Source organism: Syngnathus scovelli, chromosome 7 (assembly GCF_024217435.2).
Source record: "Syngnathus scovelli strain Florida chromosome 7, RoL_Ssco_1.2, whole genome shotgun sequence".
Classification (NCBI taxonomy): domain Eukaryota; kingdom Metazoa; phylum Chordata; class Actinopteri; order Syngnathiformes; family Syngnathidae; genus Syngnathus; species Syngnathus scovelli.
This window is the reverse complement of record NC_090853.1, coordinates 7240001-7258594: the sequence shown is the minus strand read 5'-3', so window position 1 is coordinate 7258594 and position 18594 is coordinate 7240001. Positions and strand designations below refer to the sequence as shown.

Below are 18594 nucleotides of genomic sequence, written 5' to 3'. Positions count from 1 at the left end.
TTGTGCATTGGAGGGATTTCCTAACATCGGTATGTGAGCGGAATAAAATCTTTATCGATCCCAGGTGGCTGTCAGTGAAGTTCTTTTACACAACCACCCAGCCTTTGTGTATAAACGCATGCTTTGACCTCCTGAAAAAACAAATCTGTTTCTTCTTTGGGGAAAAATGGATTCTCTCAATTATGTTGAAATAGTGTGCCACTATTAAAAGAAATAAGAAATCAATTGGACTTGAGTAAAGTCAGTTGTATTCACTCCCATAACAGCGCAGACCTCCCTCTTTGACAAGCCAACGTGTCATGAGACTTCACTCCGTAAACATCTGACTGATTAACTCCATAATGTCAAATGTTTTGTTTTTTCTTAAGCAAGTTTTCCTTTTTGTGATGCCACCAGTGTGACATAGGCAATGCCTGACAACCATCAAACTATAACTGAAACAAATTGCAGCATACTGTCGTGACATTTTTTATTGCTCAGTACAGTTTGAGATATGCACTTATGTTACTATCAAATACACACATTGATTTTACCAGGCAGATGTAACTGTAAATATACTTGTTAAATACAACAAATTATGTTCAAGCAGTGTCATGAAAGTATGACACCAACACCTAACTCCTTCGTCCATTATATACCTAAAAGGATGAGTAGTTTTACTTTATTTTTATTGTGTTTACAAAGTATTTTTATGCATTATTTAACTTCTCTGTGTGTGATTATTATAATTTACAACATTTTCCTCACAACATTGTCACATGGGTTTTAATTTACTTCAGTTTATTTACTGTGAAAATGTTTTGGAACAACATGAAAGTCACTCAAAGGATTATGTAAAATTTTGCAGGTTGCAGAGCAATATGATAATGTATTTATTATTAAATTTGCCATAATTTATTGCCCACTTTAAAGTTCATCAAGTTGAGTCTTACTCTTGACATTTGGTATTGCATTTTTTTGTGTGGCATTAACTCAAACTACATCTAAAAGACAACTAGAACATTAACACAAGGCCAGAGGAACAACAGCATACACCATTTGATGTTTTCTTCAGTTTGTGTCATTGGTGTGTTTAGACAGGGTTAGGGTTAGGGTGAATTTTACAATACACATCATCAAAACTCCAGGAAGTTGGTAACTATAGCAGCATTGTAGATTAGGTCTGAGATATAGCCCATAGATGTCTGTGGTCCCATTTGTGTGTGATGTTGATGATGGTGGTGGTGATGTCTTTGGCCCTGGGTTACGTCCCAGTACGCTGGCTGAGAGTGAGAAGGAACAACTTGGTCAACAGAAAGGTGACCTCCAGCTTCACCCCCGTATAGCGACTGATGAGCCCCAGACTGAACCATGCTCTGGGCTTTGAGGTTCCTGAGGGCCTGGTAGGAGTGGCTAGACGCAGAATGGTGATGTTGCCTGGTGATGGGATGTGACAACGAACCAGGAAGGAAAGTAGGCAGGGTCGATCCAAGTTGTGGCCGCTGATGCCACTCCTCCTCCCAGAGACGAGACTCTGATTGTTTTGGGGAAACAAGGGTGGGCTGCGAGTGGAGCGTCGAAGTGGATGGTGTAGACTGATTGCTGTAAAGTTGGAACCAGTCAGAGTAGAATTGTGGGATGTCTTCACAGGGTTGATTTTGCTCCGGTCTAAATATGTCTGCCAAGGTGGATGAGGATGGAAAAGCTGAAGTCACCACCCCAGAGGTGGATCCTGCAAGCCCCCTACTTGCCACAACATGTTTGGTAGACTTGGGTAGTCTCCCAGTCTTGATACTTCGGGCTCTTCGGTTTTGAAACCACACCTGTGCAAAATTTATACTTTCAATTTCCATATCACGAGACTTCAGCTCATTTTCATGACGAGATGTGTGAATGTAGGAACTATATTCCTGATTAGTTAAAAATTATCCTCATTGAAAATTTGCGATTTTACTTTCAAAATAAGGACATTTCTAAGTGACCCCAAACTTTCGAACGGAAGTGTACATGGTGAAAAGCTACTTTGTTGTTATAGGACTGTGATGAACTGAACGTGGATCTCCACGATGGAAAAAAATTCACACAATTTACATAAAATATGTAATGTATTATCACTTCACGTATTAGCAACACCAGCAAAAAGTCCTCTTTTACAAAAGATGCAGTCCACTCACCTGAATCTTACTCTCAGGCAGGTGTGTGTGTGCAGCCAGCGTCTCCCTAAGGGTGATGTCTGGATAAGGAGTGACAGCAAAGGCTTGCTCCAGCTCGGACAGCTGAGCTCGGCTGAAGATGGTCCGCTTCCTCTTTCTCGGACCCTCGCTCAGGATACCAGATCGATCCAGCTCTGAGGTGAGCGGGATGCTCTCACTGTGCACCTCTTGAGCAAAAATAGTTCATCAATTAGTTGTTTATGACTGGTGTGTAAATTGGATCTGATTTTCTTTGTTGACAAGTTTTACATTAGGTTATGACATTTTAACTGATGGTCTCAAATACGTATGAGATGATAAAAATAAATCTCTAAATACCTTTTCTCTATTTCTGAAAATCTACTTTACATATGAAAAATTAAATTGTAGATGTTGTTTTGGCTTACCTTTACAGGGTTCCTGTTCCCCAAATAAAACTTTGAGATCCACTACATCTTCCCTCTGTTCCTGCTTTACTGTTGAGAAATTTGCATCTATGAACAAAGCCATTATCGCCGCACAAACACAATCAACCACTGATCCGTGGACACTTGATGTATGATTTGACAAAGAGGACGGGGACCACCTTTTATACCCATAGAAAACAACCCCCCAACTCACACACACACACATGCGAACGCACACACATGCACACGCACACACATGCGCGCACACACACACACACACACACATGCACACAAAATCCAGGTATTAAAACACCACCCATTTTAATCTCTAGTTACTGAGAATCAAATCAGGCTGTTTTGCAAGTCCCTTAATAGATGGACAATACTGTGCTCTAGTATAGCAATCACTTCAATCTTATTTATCATCGTCATTCACCATACAACAATATGATATTCGGTTACATTATTTACACCAAAGGTTATTCTAGCTATGCTGTGAAGATACATTTCAAACATATTATTTTACTAAATAATAGTAAACTCCAAAATTTACTGTCCGCAAAGCCGTGACTAGTATAATGTATTTTTTCATCAACTTACATGCAAATTTATGTACAACATAGACTAATAGTGTCCCTAAATCTGGACACATAGGTAATGTGGAGTTCATGTGAATTGTGCAAAAACTGATTTACTGTTTCATCACAAAGGTTGGAAATCCCATTGAAGATATATATATTTTTTTTTTCTAAATATTCAAATTGAATAAAATGTTGAAATGTCCTTCCTTCCATCAATTTTGTATACCATTAAATTTAGAAACACAAAATTGTGCTATCTTTCAACATTTTAATATTTTTGTAAGATTTTTACACAGTTCCTTGTCTTTATGGATTCATAACAACAAAAACAATTTGATACCTTCACAAATTTATATACACAGTACAGTCCACTGGAAAAAAAATAGTGTTTTGAATTTTATTTCATCAAGTAGCATCTAAAAATAAAATGTAAAAGCATTTTTCTTTCAGCTGACAATTGATGGGTTTAATAAATGTTCATGTCTCAGTATCCAAGCATACAGTGTGTAAATAAAAGACACCATTCAGTGTAATTTTACAAACACTCAGTTTCATATTCTTTTTAATATTTTTTTAATACCTACATACATATCAATTTTTCACTGATGCTGCAAATTGTATCCCTTCTGGTGCAGGGTCAAAGGTTAACATACTCATCATGTAGGAATAAAAAAGTTTACAAACAACAAATACATACACAAACTAAATATAGTCAACAAATTCAATAATGTGGTGTCTTCATTGATTTGGATAACAGGTACACACGGACGCACACACAATCACGATTAAAAACTTAGTCCTCCCAAATGGGAACAAATGTTCTCCAATTTACCACACGAGGGCAGCACAGTCTTAAATTACTTTGCCTTTTTTCCTGGACAGAGAGGAAATGGTTTTATTTCCCTCAGTGGCTATGAGGCAGTGGAAAAGAGCAAAGAGGAAAAGGTCACGCCACCAATATGCACGTGGTTGTTGAGGTCACTCAAACTTGCGCAGGTGGTTGTAGAGGGATTGCACGTAGGTGAATACACACATTGGATCCGGTTTACGACCCATAATCATCATGTCATCCACTTCGATTAGCCGGTCGCAGCCAGCCTTCAATCTGCAGACAAAGGCAGAGAAAGACAGAGCATTATTAGAAGCTGGTAATGTTACAATCTATTCGAGTTTGTATGTGCTGCCCTGCTAGAAAAAAAAACATGTTTCTGTGTATTTTAGTGGCGTTTAATCCAAGTTTGCATGGCTTGTTTTTTTTTCCCCAGTGTACAGTGATCCCTCGCTACTTCGCGTTTCGTTCATCGCGGCTTCACTACATCGCGGATTTTTCCCCCAAATTAAAAAATCATTTAAAAGTCAAAATAAAACTTCTAAATTGAGGAAACATGTGTCTAACCTTTAGGACAATGCTCCAAATGTTCATTTACATTCCTTTAGAAGTCCGTTTTCGCGTGTTAGCACGATCACGAATTAGCATCATTCAGCTAACTCGTTAACCTGCCCAGTACTTCTTGTTGGTGACCGTACTTCGCGGTTTTTGGAACCAATTATCCGCGATAAACGAGGGATTACTGTACTTCTTTCTGCTACTCACTCTGCTGTTCCAAAAGCCAGTTCAAAGTTCTGCTTGCGGTTGTCCGGTGACAATGATTCGTAGTCAAACTCGGTGGGAAAAAAGGAATGGACCAGAGCACAAAAAGCCATGCCGTCGCTCCAACTGGATGAGAAGTTCTGGATATCTATGTTCTGCAGAGCAGGGGAGATGAAAAGAAACCTTGGTAAGGTTTTTGCAAGTGTGCGCACAACACGACTAAAAAAGAAAAAAAAACAAGAACTGAGACATTTAAGACGTACAATGGAAGATAAAAGAAGACAACAGTCCGGCCATAAAACAATCCCCACGTTCACATTAATATGATAGATGTCACGGTTCTGCTCCCCTTTCATCTTCATTGTCTGTGTTTCATTTTTAATGGCTATTCAAGCCTTCAAAGTCAAAACCCCAGATGTAGTCTATTGTGTTGCTTTTGTTTTTGCCATGCCATCACCAAATGTTACTAGTGACAGAAAGGAAAAGTGCATGTTACTACCAGAACTGGAAATGACAATTGACACTGGCTGCTCTGTCTGGTTATTTGATTAAATAACCATTACAAACAAATTAATTTCACCAAACAGTTTTCATGCTGCCTGTTGAAATAACTCCTTTTGGTCCACAAACTATTTCCTGTTCCATTTCCACGTGTTTGCCATGTATCTTTAATAAAATTATGGTAAACGTCTATTTACACTTTACACTGACAATTAATTACTATATAACTTAAAAAAACCCATTATTTATTCTAATGATGACAGTTTAAGCATATAACCAATTAGTTCACTTTATTAATTCCAAAGGAAAGTTTAGTTTTGTAATTTGGAACCCAAGCAGCGTTACAGAATAAATTAAGTACATACAAGTTCCAAACATCCAAGAATTTATGATTTTATAAAATAAGGCACCATAAGGCTATTTCATTCAACAGTTCATAAATTTGAATTACTGGACCCACCTATTTAAGAAAGCCCACATTTTCCCTTTCATGAGTATAAGTTCAACTCCAGTGTGCATGATTCTTTCGCAGTGAACGCTAACTGATTGCAGACTTGTCTCGAGTGAAAATGCTGTCTATGCTTGAATGAAATGGAACATGTCAGGTCATCATATGAACAATAGAGTGTTTCCTCTTAGCCGTAAGAGTCGTGGCTACGCCGATTTGACGATAACTAAAGCCACATGGAGCAGCTGGCACAGGCTGCCGGGTAAAAGTGTAGCAAATGTGTCAAAACACTTAGCCATGACCTCAAATGCTTCGAACTCTGTAACCTCAGAAACACACAATTACAAAACACGCACATGTATCCAACCACTTTCACTTTTGTGCAGTGCATATTAACTATTAACATATATTTTTAATTGCTGACAAACATCTGCGCTACAGTTCATCTCATGTGTCAGTAGGGAAAATGAGTGGGATGTATGTTTACTTATGTATAAGGCGTGTTTTAAGGTGTGTTTCCCTGAATCTACTTGCGCCTGTAAAATTTCACGTTATGGGCCCACTGTGCTCCTAATATAAAAAAAAACTTCGTCTGGAGCCCTGCATGGTCGGGTCATCAGTCAGTTACAGGAAACATATACTTCACACAGTCATTGAGTGAGAACCAATCCCAGCAAGTCAATTTTTCATGCTCATTGACATCGCCTACAATGAGTTACAGAGATTAAGTTTCATTTTCACTTTCAATAGAAGTGAAAGGATGAATTCCTTGCTATTCTATTCTATATGCATTGAACTTAATGTCCCTGTAAAGTGTCTTAAATTTTACAAACCATAGTGTCGTTTACAAGCCTGCCAAAAAAAAACATCACCAAGAATATAAAATACATCTCCAAAATCAATAGTGCCCTGCTCGCAGATGGCTGATGCTGTTGGCGTGTCCACTCAATGCACTGATAATTGTTTGTAGTGTGAGCAACAGGTTGAATAACATGTGCCGCTTTATTTCATAAATGTTCCCTGAAGCGTCTCTGGGAGGTGGACCCACACATGATCCAAAACTGAGGAAGGCAGTGATTTATTGGATGACGCTGACACCGGCCTTCGATGCCAAGAGTTTGTTGACCTGTGGCGCAGCATCCAATTTGTCACGGCCTCACTCAATTTTGTGTCGTGTGTGTCACCGTTGGCTGCGTTGCCGGAATGATGATGCTCAGTAACTTGGGCTTAGTTTTAACCACGCCGAAAAATATCCTGCCAACTGAAATTGAGAATTGAACGCTATCTGTAAACAATTTAAAACATAGTCTGATTCTTTGCATGTTTTCAGCACTACAAAAAAATCTATGGAATTCCTTTAGAGGGTCTTTATTTTATTTTATTGAACCTGCTTATAGGTTTGAATGTGAGTGTGAATTGTTGTTTGTCTACATATGCCCTGCCATTAAGTGGTGACTTACTCAAAATGCAAAATCTTATTGACAGCACATTACCTGGTAGCCGATGGTCTTAGAGCGACACCACTCAAGAAGGATTTGTTTGATGCTGCTGGCGCTGGAAACTCCAAAACTTTGGGAACGCTTCAGTTTGGGCTTGGACTCCACGACTTTGGTGCGGCTGTACAGGTAACAAGCAAACATGTGAGTACTCTTCCATCATTCTCACACAACCTAATACGTAAGCATTTTCTTTACCTGTTACTGATGTCTGTGTCCAACCTATCGAAGACTGACCGTCGAGTCTGAGCTCCAATGTTTCTTGGTAAAGTCTGAGACCTCACCAGTTCTCGCTTCCTTTCTCCTCCATACCCGAAAGATCGCTCTTTGCTTTCAACGTTGTCATCCCTGCAGGGGACAGAGAGTCTTACACTAACCAAACCTAAACCGTGAATTAAAATGTCACTCTCATTTTAACTAACCGGTCATGTTGAGGTAACCCTGCGTAAGTCACAGTTTTAGCAGAGGGCGAAACCGTTTTCTCTGCAAAGAAAGTCATTGTGAATCTCAGTTGTAACTGTGGTGTCAGTGGGCATGTCTGTCTGCCTGCGAACCTCACCTTGGAGGCGCGAAGTTCCCGAAGCTCGAATGGGCGAGGTGGTCCAAGTCTTCATGGAAGATACTAAAAGCAAACCGAATGTTTAGTCTGGAGTTTTACAAAGTAGATATTGGTTAAGGTTGTCATAGAGTCACCTGGTTGAACTGGGGATTCTGCACGTGGTTGAAGCTGAATGGAGCTAGCAGTTGATTGGCTGGGAGGGAAGGATTCTGAGATTGGAGGGGAACTAGAAGACGTGGGGCTACTGGGAGAATCTGGACAAGTCTTGACTTCTGCTGTCTTGGTGGTGGCCGTGATGGGGAAGTGGGCCATCCGCATGGCGACTGGGGCTGTGTGTTCATGTGGGAAGTCTTTGAGTGGAGACATCTTTCCATGTGCCAACAAGGAATGTTCTGATTGGAGTAAAGACGTCACATTATAAAAATAAAAATCCATGGTGATAGATTCTGGCAAATATTGTGAATGTTTGTCCGTATGCATCGGTGAGTAGTGATGGGAAAATGAAGCTTCGTGAACCAGTATTCTTTGGCTCCTCTAGATGGCAACGTTGGTTTAAAGTGAAGGGTTTTAAGAAATTGTTGCGCTGGGTTGGGTTGAATCTAATATTTTTACTTGGAAGTCAAAGCAAAAACATTATCCAAAAAGCAGCGTATTTCTTGAACAAAAGTTTTAAATGGAACCACTGGTATATAAAAGAGCCACTGTATTTTCAGAGAGAAAGCTTAGCTTCCCACTCATTGTGGCACAATTTTCTGTATGGTGAAAGCAGATTTTAAAAAAAATTGGAATTTGGAAATAAATGTGAAAAACACAACCTTGACTAGAACTGACATTCCCATCATTCAGCCCGGTGAGCGTTAATGTTTGAGCCTCTCTAACCAAACCAAACATAGGAGAGAACTAGCAGAGAACTGACAGTGATGACATCACTGTGAAATAGTCTGGGATTAATCTGCCAGACTTGACAAATGTCTCCCCGAACCACAAAAAAACATTACTCAACTATTTTAACAGGCTAGCACTCAACATCCCTTAGTAAAGTGATCCTCAGCAGTGAAGTCAGTAAAACTTTTTAAAAGCCTCTCACTTAATGGCATGACGTCACTTTGGTGCTTGATCTTTGAATTGGAGAACATGTTGTAATGGGATGATGAGAAACACTTGTGGGTACCTGTTGGTGCAGCGTGTCCGTTCTCCAGGCTTGCATGTGCTGGGGCCGGGTCAACTTCGATTGGCTCCTCACGCTCAATACTCTGAAACACACATGCATTAAAACACATTTTTTTAATGACTTCCATTGCAAACCAGTGACTGGTGCAATTTGAACTGTCAGTAGACCCAAGATGTTGTGTAAACCTCCAGTCTTCCAGGAATATAATTGATGGATGAAATGTGGAAAAAATGTTGTATGTGCGTCATATTTGAATCATACAAAGTGTATTACTAGATTCAGATGCTTTAGGTAATGAAACACATGAATTAATCATTCAATGTGCCAGGCTCCTTCCTAAGTGGTTGTGTTCTTCATTCCATCCCTGCTGTGATGACGCTTTCTAATAATTGTGCAAAATAGATATAATTAAAGATGACGGATGTGTCAAACGTGATTCTCTTTCATATTATTTAATTCCATATGGAACATGTAGAGCAGGAGTGTCAAACTTATTTTGTCGTGGGCCGGATCATAGACATAGTTTGCTTTAAAGGGCCATTAAAATTGTCAACCCAAATAAATGTATGAATGTCTCATATTGTATATATAGTATAGGCTACACAAAAAACTGATGAATAACTAGTTTTCAAAACAGAGACTAATAAAAACTGTTCAAATATTTAAAAATGAAATATTGAAATCAAATCAAATATTTAAAAATAAAAAATATTTAAAAAAAATAAATGGTAATAAAAATTGCTAATAATATCTCTATCTTTTTAAAAGTGAAAACAATTTGAAATTTTGGAATTGACATGAATTCGATGCATAATTTGTCTTCATGGGCCACCTAAAATGATGTGGCGGGCCGTATATGGCCCCCAGGCCTTGACTTTGACACAGAGGCTTGGACCTCTAAGTCAACCACTCACATGATAATAAACTGCTTTGGCAATAAAGGCCTACTGATAGCTGTGCATATGTTCGCAGGGTTACACCATGTCAAAAATGACACAAGTATAAAAGAGCTTTTCAAAAGGCTTTCAGGAAGTAGAACCACAGGTAGTCATGAGGGAGGTAAGTGAACAGCTGCTTATGTTTGAAACTGTCAGAGTGGAGTTAAATGTGTTTGGCGGAGATCACCGGGCCATTTCACCACCGCATTTGCAGTGTCACCATACATACAATCAAAGTGTCAGTGTCGTTGAAGCACTCAGCTTATTCAAGTTCCCCCCAAGTAGCTTGAAAGTCGCAACACAGAGGTGGTGCAGAACTACTGTACTTATAAGCCATCATCGACACCGATATGGGAAACACAAATATCTTTCAATGAGTTAGAGGCACACTGTTGCAAAGTGGAAACAGACAAATTGTTGCATGTGTGTTCTGTGGGAAGGGGAGCGTGCCAAAAATCAGTGAAACACGATAGCTGGGCGGCTCCAGTTCCTGTAAACTCTTTCCATTATCGGCACCTCTGATTTGCCGGCAGAATACTCTGCAACAGTTCACTTGGCACTTACGAATGACGGGACACCTGAGGCCATGCCACACCCGTCATGCGTGCCACTATTCTACTCTCATGACGATGGGAATTGTCGAAATTATATTACTAGAGTGAGTAGAACTAATGTGTTTTAGAAAAGAAAATAGCTGATGGATGGTGTTCAACTTTAATATCGCAAAAATTCTGCTTCGGAATGCTTCCATAAATGCTTGTGCATTTGTAATTGCTGATGTATTTATTTAGTGAACATGAGAATAATTGACATAAAATAGTGTAATAGAAAGCTAGGAAAGATTTAAGAGAAAGCACATTAATTTTCATCATAAATTCAAAAGGGAGCAGGAAGAAATAAAAAATGTATCGAGTCCTACCTCTTGTTCTTTAAATATATCAATGTTATCCAACAATAAATTCAGCAATAAGTTATTCCAATACAGTAATGCATCCCAAAGGAAGGAGAAAAATGTCAGAGTATTTTACAGATTCCTCCAGAATTGCAGTTTCCGTATGAAGTCTATCCATGATTCTTATCGTGCATCATGGTTTTCAAATGACAACACTAAACAAGTTGTACTCTCTGCTTATTTAAATTAACATTTTGTTATCAATGCCAGGTTTGAATGAGGATCTTTTATTTTCATTTTTTTTTTTATTTTTTTTTTTATGAACCACTCATGTTCCTCCTTACTGGCACATGCAAGACTTTAGCAGTGTCTGCCTTCTACTGATAAGTTGCTAAAAGTAGAACTTGTCACGTCAAGATGGCACCAAAATAGATCAGTTTCTCCATGACAAACAATAATCTCTTTGACCCAACATTTGGAATGATTGTGGTACTCAGCGTGACCTTGAAGGTATTCTACATTCTGAGACGACTCAAAATATACTTATGGATCATAATGACATCAAATATTCTTCCCTCTCTCCGATCAGTAAAACTCTTGCCTATTTTCAGCTACAGTTAAAGTAGGATCGGGTGGTCTTCATGCTAAAAATTAAATTCCCAGTCAAATATATTCTCCAAACACTCTTAGTTCCAGAGCCTGCATGTATCCAATCTCGTGTTAGTGTTCATTTAACCACATTCATCAATCCTTTTCAGAGAAACTCCAGTTTAGACCAAACATTTTGCAGACTGTTTGCAAGAGTCACACAAGTGACTGTTGCTACAGGAACACTTGCACTAGGAAGCCCGTGTGTTTAAACAGGCTGTATGAGGGTACATGGTGAGTGTTACATCCTGTTTAGGCAGAGGATATTGTTTAGCTGTCACAGGTATCTCCGTGAAGGCATGGGGGCGGTTAGCAGGGTGTTTGATTAGCAAGGCTCCTTGTTGAAGGAAATATCACAACTAATGTGTCATCCGACAAGTGTAATCCATCCATCTCATTTTTAAAGTGCTTCTTCTCATTATGGTCACAGGTGATCTGAAACCTTGCTTAGCTGACTTTGGGAGCAAGGCACCCTGGACTGCTACCTCATAACTGTGTGGCAGATGTATACTAACCACTGGACCATTATTCATCAAGTTCTTCTTATGACACACGGAGGACTGCATAAAAGAAAAAAATGATCCCAGTTAGAAAACGGTTCCAAATTCCTGTTTAACAGTGACTTTTTAAGCCATCCAGAATATACAGTATGTGTGTGAATTAGTGTTAAGAAGTGCATTGCATCAAGCTCTGCAACTTTTATCGCTGACTTTGCAAAACTGGTTGAGGTTGTGAATGTCATTCCAAAATGAGGTGACAGGACAGGTTTTTCTGGGGATTCGAATTTTCTACCAATGTGGTTCCTCAACACCATTGAATTACGGTGCAGTGAAAGCACAAGTATAACCTCATGTATACTCACGCACGCACACACACACACACACACACGCACACACACACACACACACACACACACACACACACACACACACACACACACACACACACACACACACACACACACACTCCTGTAAAGATATCAGATTAGGGGAAATGAAGACGTGGTTTCATAATCTCCTCTAAAGAGTGTGAAGAGGAATCCGATACACCACTTATTTTTTTAAGTACATTCATATAACCTACAATTTATAATAAAAAAAATGACTATAGCCAACCTTTGCATTGAGATGGAAAATATGTGCAAGATACAGAAACTTATAGAGTTTCTTGCCTACAGATATTTGTGTTGGTAAAGGAGAAGCCCTCTTGCTGTGCAGTCGTGTAGCAAGAATTATTATTACTGTTATTTCATACGTGCAGAAGTCCACAGTATGAGACTGTGGCGGATCATCCGTGGAGCATATTACTAAATGACAGACTTTAAGCTTGTTTTTTTTGATAGAGCTCATAGTTAGGGCCGGCTCGGGCTTGTTGTGATTCATCTCTAAAGTATGTTGGCATAGCCTTAGACTGATGAGGGATTCCCCATAATGTACCAAAGTCTTCTCTGCCACTGTCTCATAATTATAGATTCAAGTTGTTATGCTGTTTATGAATGTTTACTTTTTTGAGGCAGCTCTGGGTCCAAGCTTCAGTTACTTTTATCATTATTATCGATGCAGAAACGTAAACTAAATGACATTACACCATCCTGATGCTAACTTTACCAGTTTAGGCATGTGGGCAATATTTTCTCACCGTATTCTTCAAAACTAGAGTTGACTGTAATCTAATGTACTGAAAAAAATGAAGTTGTCCAAACAGCTCTTCAACCACTAGAAATGCTCGTATTAATTATTACATCGTGTATTGTAGGTCGGTTCATAGTTTGTACAGAACAATTCATTCTCCGTGTGTCCCGCCTCCTTACTGAGTTTATTTTCCAATCCTGTTCTCCCTACTAGTACACAGTATCTTCAACATATGGCAACAATAGAGCATAACTCCCCTATCTGGGCTATCTTGGCAGTCCACCTCCCTCCTTTCAGCCTTCACTCACTGTGATTCTCAGTTCCTGGCAATGATGCAGTTAGCTGAGGGGGAGTCTGACATGCTAGCTGAGAGATCAGGAAAGTATGACAAACTGGGACCCTCTTGCATACGGGAAAAGACATGTACAAAGAAGCATTACCAAACACATTCTGCACTGTTGATCCTTGATTTAACCTTGACGGTGGTTTACCGGATTTTGGATAAAAGGGGGGGTCCACGGGGACTGCAATTGCAGGAAAGGTGGCTCTACAAAGTATTGACGCACGGGGCTAAATATATATACGCACACAGACAAACAATACTTTTCAGATTTTTATTGGCCTGAAATTCTGAAAACTATAAATGATTTTATATTCCAGTTCACAATTATGTAGGTGTTTATGTGCTCTATGTGTTGGTTGATGATATCTCAATAAAAAACATTGAGTTTAAAGACACTTCGAGACACTCTAATTACAATAACTTTGCCACGGTAAAAGTGAAAAACAACCTGCAACCTGCAACTTTTTGCGTTGGATTGTTTTGAACAACAAATTGGGTTTTTATTTACTTAACCCAAATAGCGGGAACTTTCAGAAGTCTGTTGAAACTTGTTGAAAAGGTCAGATCCACCCCTCTACCCGACCCCACCCTCCCACTGCTCTCACCTCTAATTGACCAGTACATCACTCAACAGAAACAGCGTGAAATACACTCATTACCAAGTAGGCCTGGCCAATGAAAAAAAAAAAAGTCATGCCTTCAAATTAACAGTAAGAAGAGCGCAGAACTCCGCTAATCGAACAACCTTAGAGAGATACTGTTTCACTGCTCACACTGGTAACCTAATGTGGTGATCAAAACAACATCTTGTCTTATTTCATACTTGGCAAACGTAGGACTCTTCATTTAACTTGAATACTTTTCTTAATTTCCCATTCTTCAGCTAAATGGGATTTTGTATATTGTTAACTAAAGACCTTTTTGTAAAGGCAGAATATTTAACTTCTAATGCTGTGTCCAATTAGTGATTAAGGTTGAACTATTACTCTCTGATATTGGACATATTGATGCTTTCTAGCAGTAGTGGGTCCAGAGGGCATTCAAGGTGTCCTACTGGCAGGTCATTTATTAACTTGTTTCCACAGCGAGGATGACGAGAACACAGATTATTGTCTGGAAGTCATTAAAGAGCCTAGGGTAGCCAGGGAGTATCCACATACCTCTGTTACCCCACGCCACTAGTCCCCCCCGCCCCCCTTTGTATACACACATCCACACTAGTCTCAGCTGTGCAATTCTTTCAAATTTGATTGTAACATTTCCAAACATCCATCATTGTGTGAGTTTTCGTGATATGACTTTTTGTGAATTGAAATTGGCAGTAGATGTGTTTTTTTTTTTCTGTACCGTCTTACACATTAGTGTATATATAGCTGTAAAAGAAAGTGATGTTTGGAGGCAGCCAATCTCAGAAAGAAGGGGGAGGGGAGGCCTCACGGACAGGATGGATGAGTTTCGGCCCAGGTCAGCAGTTATATGGGGACTGGGTAGTGAGTCTCTTGAGACAGTTTGTAAATGTCAGATTTCAGTTTTTTTATGAAGATAAATATCTTTGCTGCTCATTCCCTGTTCAGCAGAGGAACCTGTCCATGACTAAAACAGCCAGTAGGTCTTACGTCATTCAAAAGATGACCTGTGGAGTACAATCTGATGAGAGTCTTCCAGTTTGGCTTTGTCTCCCTTGAATGGTCCAGTTGCAGGCTTCATAACATTTGCTTTGGTTATGTAACACAAATAATTAACATGAACGTTTTTACCCACAATCAAGACGTCTAAAATCTGTATGAATGTATTTTTGTATGAAAGAACCCACCCCTCTTTTCTGCTTCACTTATCCTGTTAAGGGTCACTGGTGAGCCGAAACCTTTCCTGGTTATTTTGTGGCAAAAGGCAGACTACAATCATATTAGGCAAACAACCATTCACATTTATACCGACAATGGAATGGTAATCGATCCAATGCTGGAAAGCAGGAAAGTTTACCCGTTAACTGGCACAAAACCACAAAACGAGAAACTACTAACGGACAAAATTGCGTTCCTGTTTGTGTGTCTAGTATAGGAAATATTCAAAGCCAAGGTTTGACCAGATGCTAACCGATCTCTGTTTGCTAAATGGCTGGAAGGGGTTGGCGTAGCCCACTGACTGCGTTTTTTTAATATGCCTTCCAATTTTTTCCTCTTATTAAGTCCAAAGACCATATATGGGCGAGTCTGTACACATTCTCAGCGCCAAGTAAATCATTTTCTTTCTCCTGAGATCACTACATTTAACTTCCATGAAAACAACCAATCCGTCTTCTCCACTAGCTATTGACAAGTTCTATGCTGCTTGTGTGCAGATAAGCATCAGAGGTAAGAGTTGTGTAATATTAGTGAGCGATGGAGCTAATGGTTAAGGGATAGTTAAAAAACTGCCTCCAACATTTTCCTCTCAGGGTATCAGCTCTTATGTAACATATAATGCAAACCATAAATCAAGAGCATCTAAATACTATTCTGATTGAGACCAGTAGATAACCCTCTGACCTGGGAAAGCTAATCTTGATTTTCCATTGAGTCAGTTAACGTTCTGCTAATGAAACCCTGTCCACTGCGCACACGTATCCATCCATTATCATTTGCGGGGTTACTGTGAGGCTGGACTCTATCCCAGCTGACGTAATGCGTGTTAGAAGGGCAGGACATGTTTTTAGAAATTAGCCAGAGTACCCTCCATTACCTTTGTCCTGGACCACATCAGAAACATTGATTTACAGTGAATCATTTGATAATAGTGGTAAATAATATAATCAGTAGTTTTAATTTAATTAAAAATGGAGCATACAATGATACTATGTTCAGGCTGACGAAATCACTTCACAGGATAAACATAATGCTAGTAAATTTTTAATCAATTTAGATTATTATGGAAAACAAATCTAAATGGATGCATATTATTATTAGGGGAAAAATAACTTCCCAACAGCGTTTAACTACTGATCTAACAGTTACTACGGATGAAGCATTAAAAAAAAAGTATCTGGGCGCCTACTGTATAGGAACTGAAAATAAAGAATTGTTGCTTCCTTTGCAGCTCCCACTCTTCCTGGAAGACTCTCTAAGATTCTAGAGTGCCTGCAGAAATGTTTTCCCTTTAATTTCCAAACAACTTTTGTGAAGTTAAACAACGTTCAGCACGAGTTCGAGGTCAGTGCTCTCTTAGCTAGAGGGAACGCTTTATTAATCAATTTTGAGGTGTGTCTCCATAATTATCAAATCATTAGACACATTGAATCAAGTTGATTTCTAATTGTTCCCCTTATGCGTGTGAGCTAGAGACAAACAGGTCTGTGCACATAACTTTTGGCACAGACATTCACCGTGGATTGATGATAAAGAATGCTTGCTTGCAGTCTGTGTGTAAAACTTTCAAGCCTAACAGACCTGTCTGAACAGCCAAGTGAGCGGCAGCTACGTACGTCATCCACATCACTTTCAGACAGGAAGAGCTAGAGTGGTAATCTTGTTGAGAAACCCCCTCAATGAAACCTACTATTCTGACGAGAGTAGCCGAGCACACGCGGTGCAACTTTTGACCGACAGCAGGGGATCTCCTGCAGAGTCAAGGAAACAAAGGTGGCCTTGTTTTTGTTTTACTTTGCTCACATGATTTCACAGCAGATAACATTCCTCTAATGTAGCCACCAAAGGCTACAGTGAGGCAACAGTCAATTTAAAAGACGAAATGAATGGAATTTGCTTGTGCACCTAGTTAGCGTGGTACAACAAGGAAGTGTTGAAATTTTGTGCCGCAAATAGCTAAAGTGTGTATTGTTACCATCTTGTTGCATCATTTTGGAAAAACAGTTCCACTCCATCCATGGAGATACAGGCAAGGTGAATTGTGAAACAGCAAAGGAACACATTTTAACTCCAATTGCGTTAAAATGCAAAATTTTGCATGTTAGTATTTTTTTTTTAACCTTTTATAGGCTAGGCTTCTCCAAATTTGCCACGGTTCATGTGGTCCATGAAGGCTATGTAAGGCGGAGCCAACCTGCAAAGGGTCCTTCAGAGGACACAGCCTAATAATTCTGACACAGCTTTTACCTATTTATTGTGCTCAAATACTAAATAATGGACAACACTATTAGGCAGTGCTTCTCATTTCTGTAACTTCAGATTCCTGACTTCTAAAATCCACATGAATTTAACAGCATTGTTCTTTGTAAATAAAATAATGAGGATGAAGAATAATTAGCTTTCACTACAAATGGAGCAGACCTGAAATATGTAGAAGGGATAAAGAGGGAAAAGTCAGAAACACACTGGGTTCTCACTAGACTGTGATTGAAGAGTTGATGAATTGAAAAGGTTAGAAAAAAATGTGAATGTGAAATTTGTGCGCAAAAGAGGAAGAAGACGCAAACCTGCTAACACATGAGACTTCCTGGTAGTGAATGAGTGCAGCGTGATAACATTGGTTAGACGGAAGCTGTTTATCTGGTGAAGATAGAAGTGTTTGGAAAAAGCTGACAAACGCAACATAACAATGAAACAGAAAACCACTAAAGACATTCCAGAATTTTGTTGGAATCTTAAGTCTACCTTATTTAAGAATACAAAAAGAGTCACACACCACTAACCTCACAGATCACAGTAACAATACTTAGTATCACATATGGCATTGTCCGTATCGTGGACTGCTGCTTTCCAACCTCACTGACACATCCGTGCAACCGCAACACAAACAGCACCAGCTCCACTTGCAATCTGCCCGTTTCACCACAAGCAGCCCTTTCTCAATTTAGAAAATTGCATTGCAATTACTGGATTACAGGGTATTGTTTGTTTAATTGCCATCCATATTACATTGTCTATTTCACCCAATTGTGGTCAACCAGTACAAATACGGCAAAGAGCAATAAAGTAGTGGTTCCCGCACAGGGGCACTCCCTGGAGATAGAAGCAAGTGAAGTAGCGAGACCAAAAATAAAATGAAATCCAATTCAATTGCAGAGCAACCTCTGAAGTTACATCTGGAAGAGGTCACATAAAACATGCACTAGGATTTGATATGTGCAAATTGTTGAGTGCTAATTGCAACATTGGGTGAAAAGTGTTCACTTACATTGTTTTTACTGGAGACTGCAAATGTTGCCCGGCTGGAGAAGCGGCCAGTGGACGGGCTGTTACTTGAAACGGGACTTGCCACAATGGCGGAAACTCTTGAAGC

General features: G+C 39.4%; 2 protein-coding genes and 1 long non-coding RNA gene across 4 annotated transcripts in view; 1 reads left to right on the top strand and 2 right to left on the bottom strand.

Annotated features, from left to right (window-relative positions):
* Positions 1-458: 458 nt before the first annotated feature.
* sebox (SEBOX homeobox) lies at positions 459-3412 on the bottom strand. Its single transcript, XM_049724785.2, has 3 exons — positions 2579-3412; positions 2154-2359; positions 459-1802 (listed from the first exon to the last, which is right to left on the bottom strand). The coding sequence occupies exons 1-3, from the start codon at positions 2862-2864 to the stop codon at positions 1116-1118; spliced, it is 1179 nt and encodes a 392-aa protein (XP_049580742.1). The 5' UTR covers positions 2865-3412; the 3' UTR covers positions 459-1115.
* Positions 3413-3689: 277 nt separating this feature from the next.
* smtnl (smoothelin, like) overlaps positions 3690-18594 on the bottom strand; it is a 16018-nt gene continuing 1113 nt past the window's right edge. Inside the window, exons 2-11 of one of the 2 annotated variants that reach the window (XM_049724779.2) lie at positions 18490-18594; positions 11919-11963; positions 8926-9007; positions 7889-8146; positions 7755-7817; positions 7618-7678; positions 7394-7543; positions 7193-7316; positions 4754-4905; positions 3690-4264 (exon numbers count right to left, since the gene is read on the bottom strand). The exon at positions 18490-18594 is cut by the window's right edge and continues 717 nt beyond it. In XM_049724779.2, coding sequence (XP_049580736.1) covers positions 4138-4264; positions 4754-4905; positions 7193-7316; positions 7394-7543; positions 7618-7678; positions 7755-7817; positions 7889-8146; positions 8926-9007; positions 11919-11963; positions 18490-18594 — 1167 coding nt within the window. In that variant the 3' untranslated portion in view covers positions 3690-4137. The remainder of the gene's footprint in view (positions 4265-4753; positions 4906-7192; positions 7317-7393; positions 7544-7617; positions 7679-7754; positions 7818-7888; positions 8147-8925; positions 9008-11918; positions 11964-18489) is intronic. The other variant, XM_049724780.2, reaches the window with a different exon arrangement.
* LOC125971795 (uncharacterized) overlaps positions 7201-18594 on the top strand; it is a 20125-nt gene continuing 8731 nt past the window's right edge. Inside the window, exon 1 of the long non-coding RNA XR_007482615.2 lies at positions 7201-7339. This is a non-coding gene — a long non-coding RNA (uncharacterized lncRNA). The remainder of the gene's footprint in view (positions 7340-18594) is intronic.

Bases quoted from the DNA above. Each gene is read 5' to 3' on its own strand.
- sebox (XM_049724785.2), bottom strand. From the start codon at position 2,864: ATGTGTGTGTGTGTGTGTGTGTGCGCGCATGTGTGTGCGTGTGCATGT. The intron at 2,360-2,578 runs GTAAGCCAAAAC...TTTTTGCTCAAG, and splicing joins GGAACAGGAACCCTGTAAAG to AGGTGCACAGTGAGAGCATC. The intron at 1,803-2,153 runs GTGAGTGGACTG...AATTTTGCACAG, and splicing joins TGCCTGAGAGTAAGATTCAG to GTGTGGTTTCAAAACCGAAG.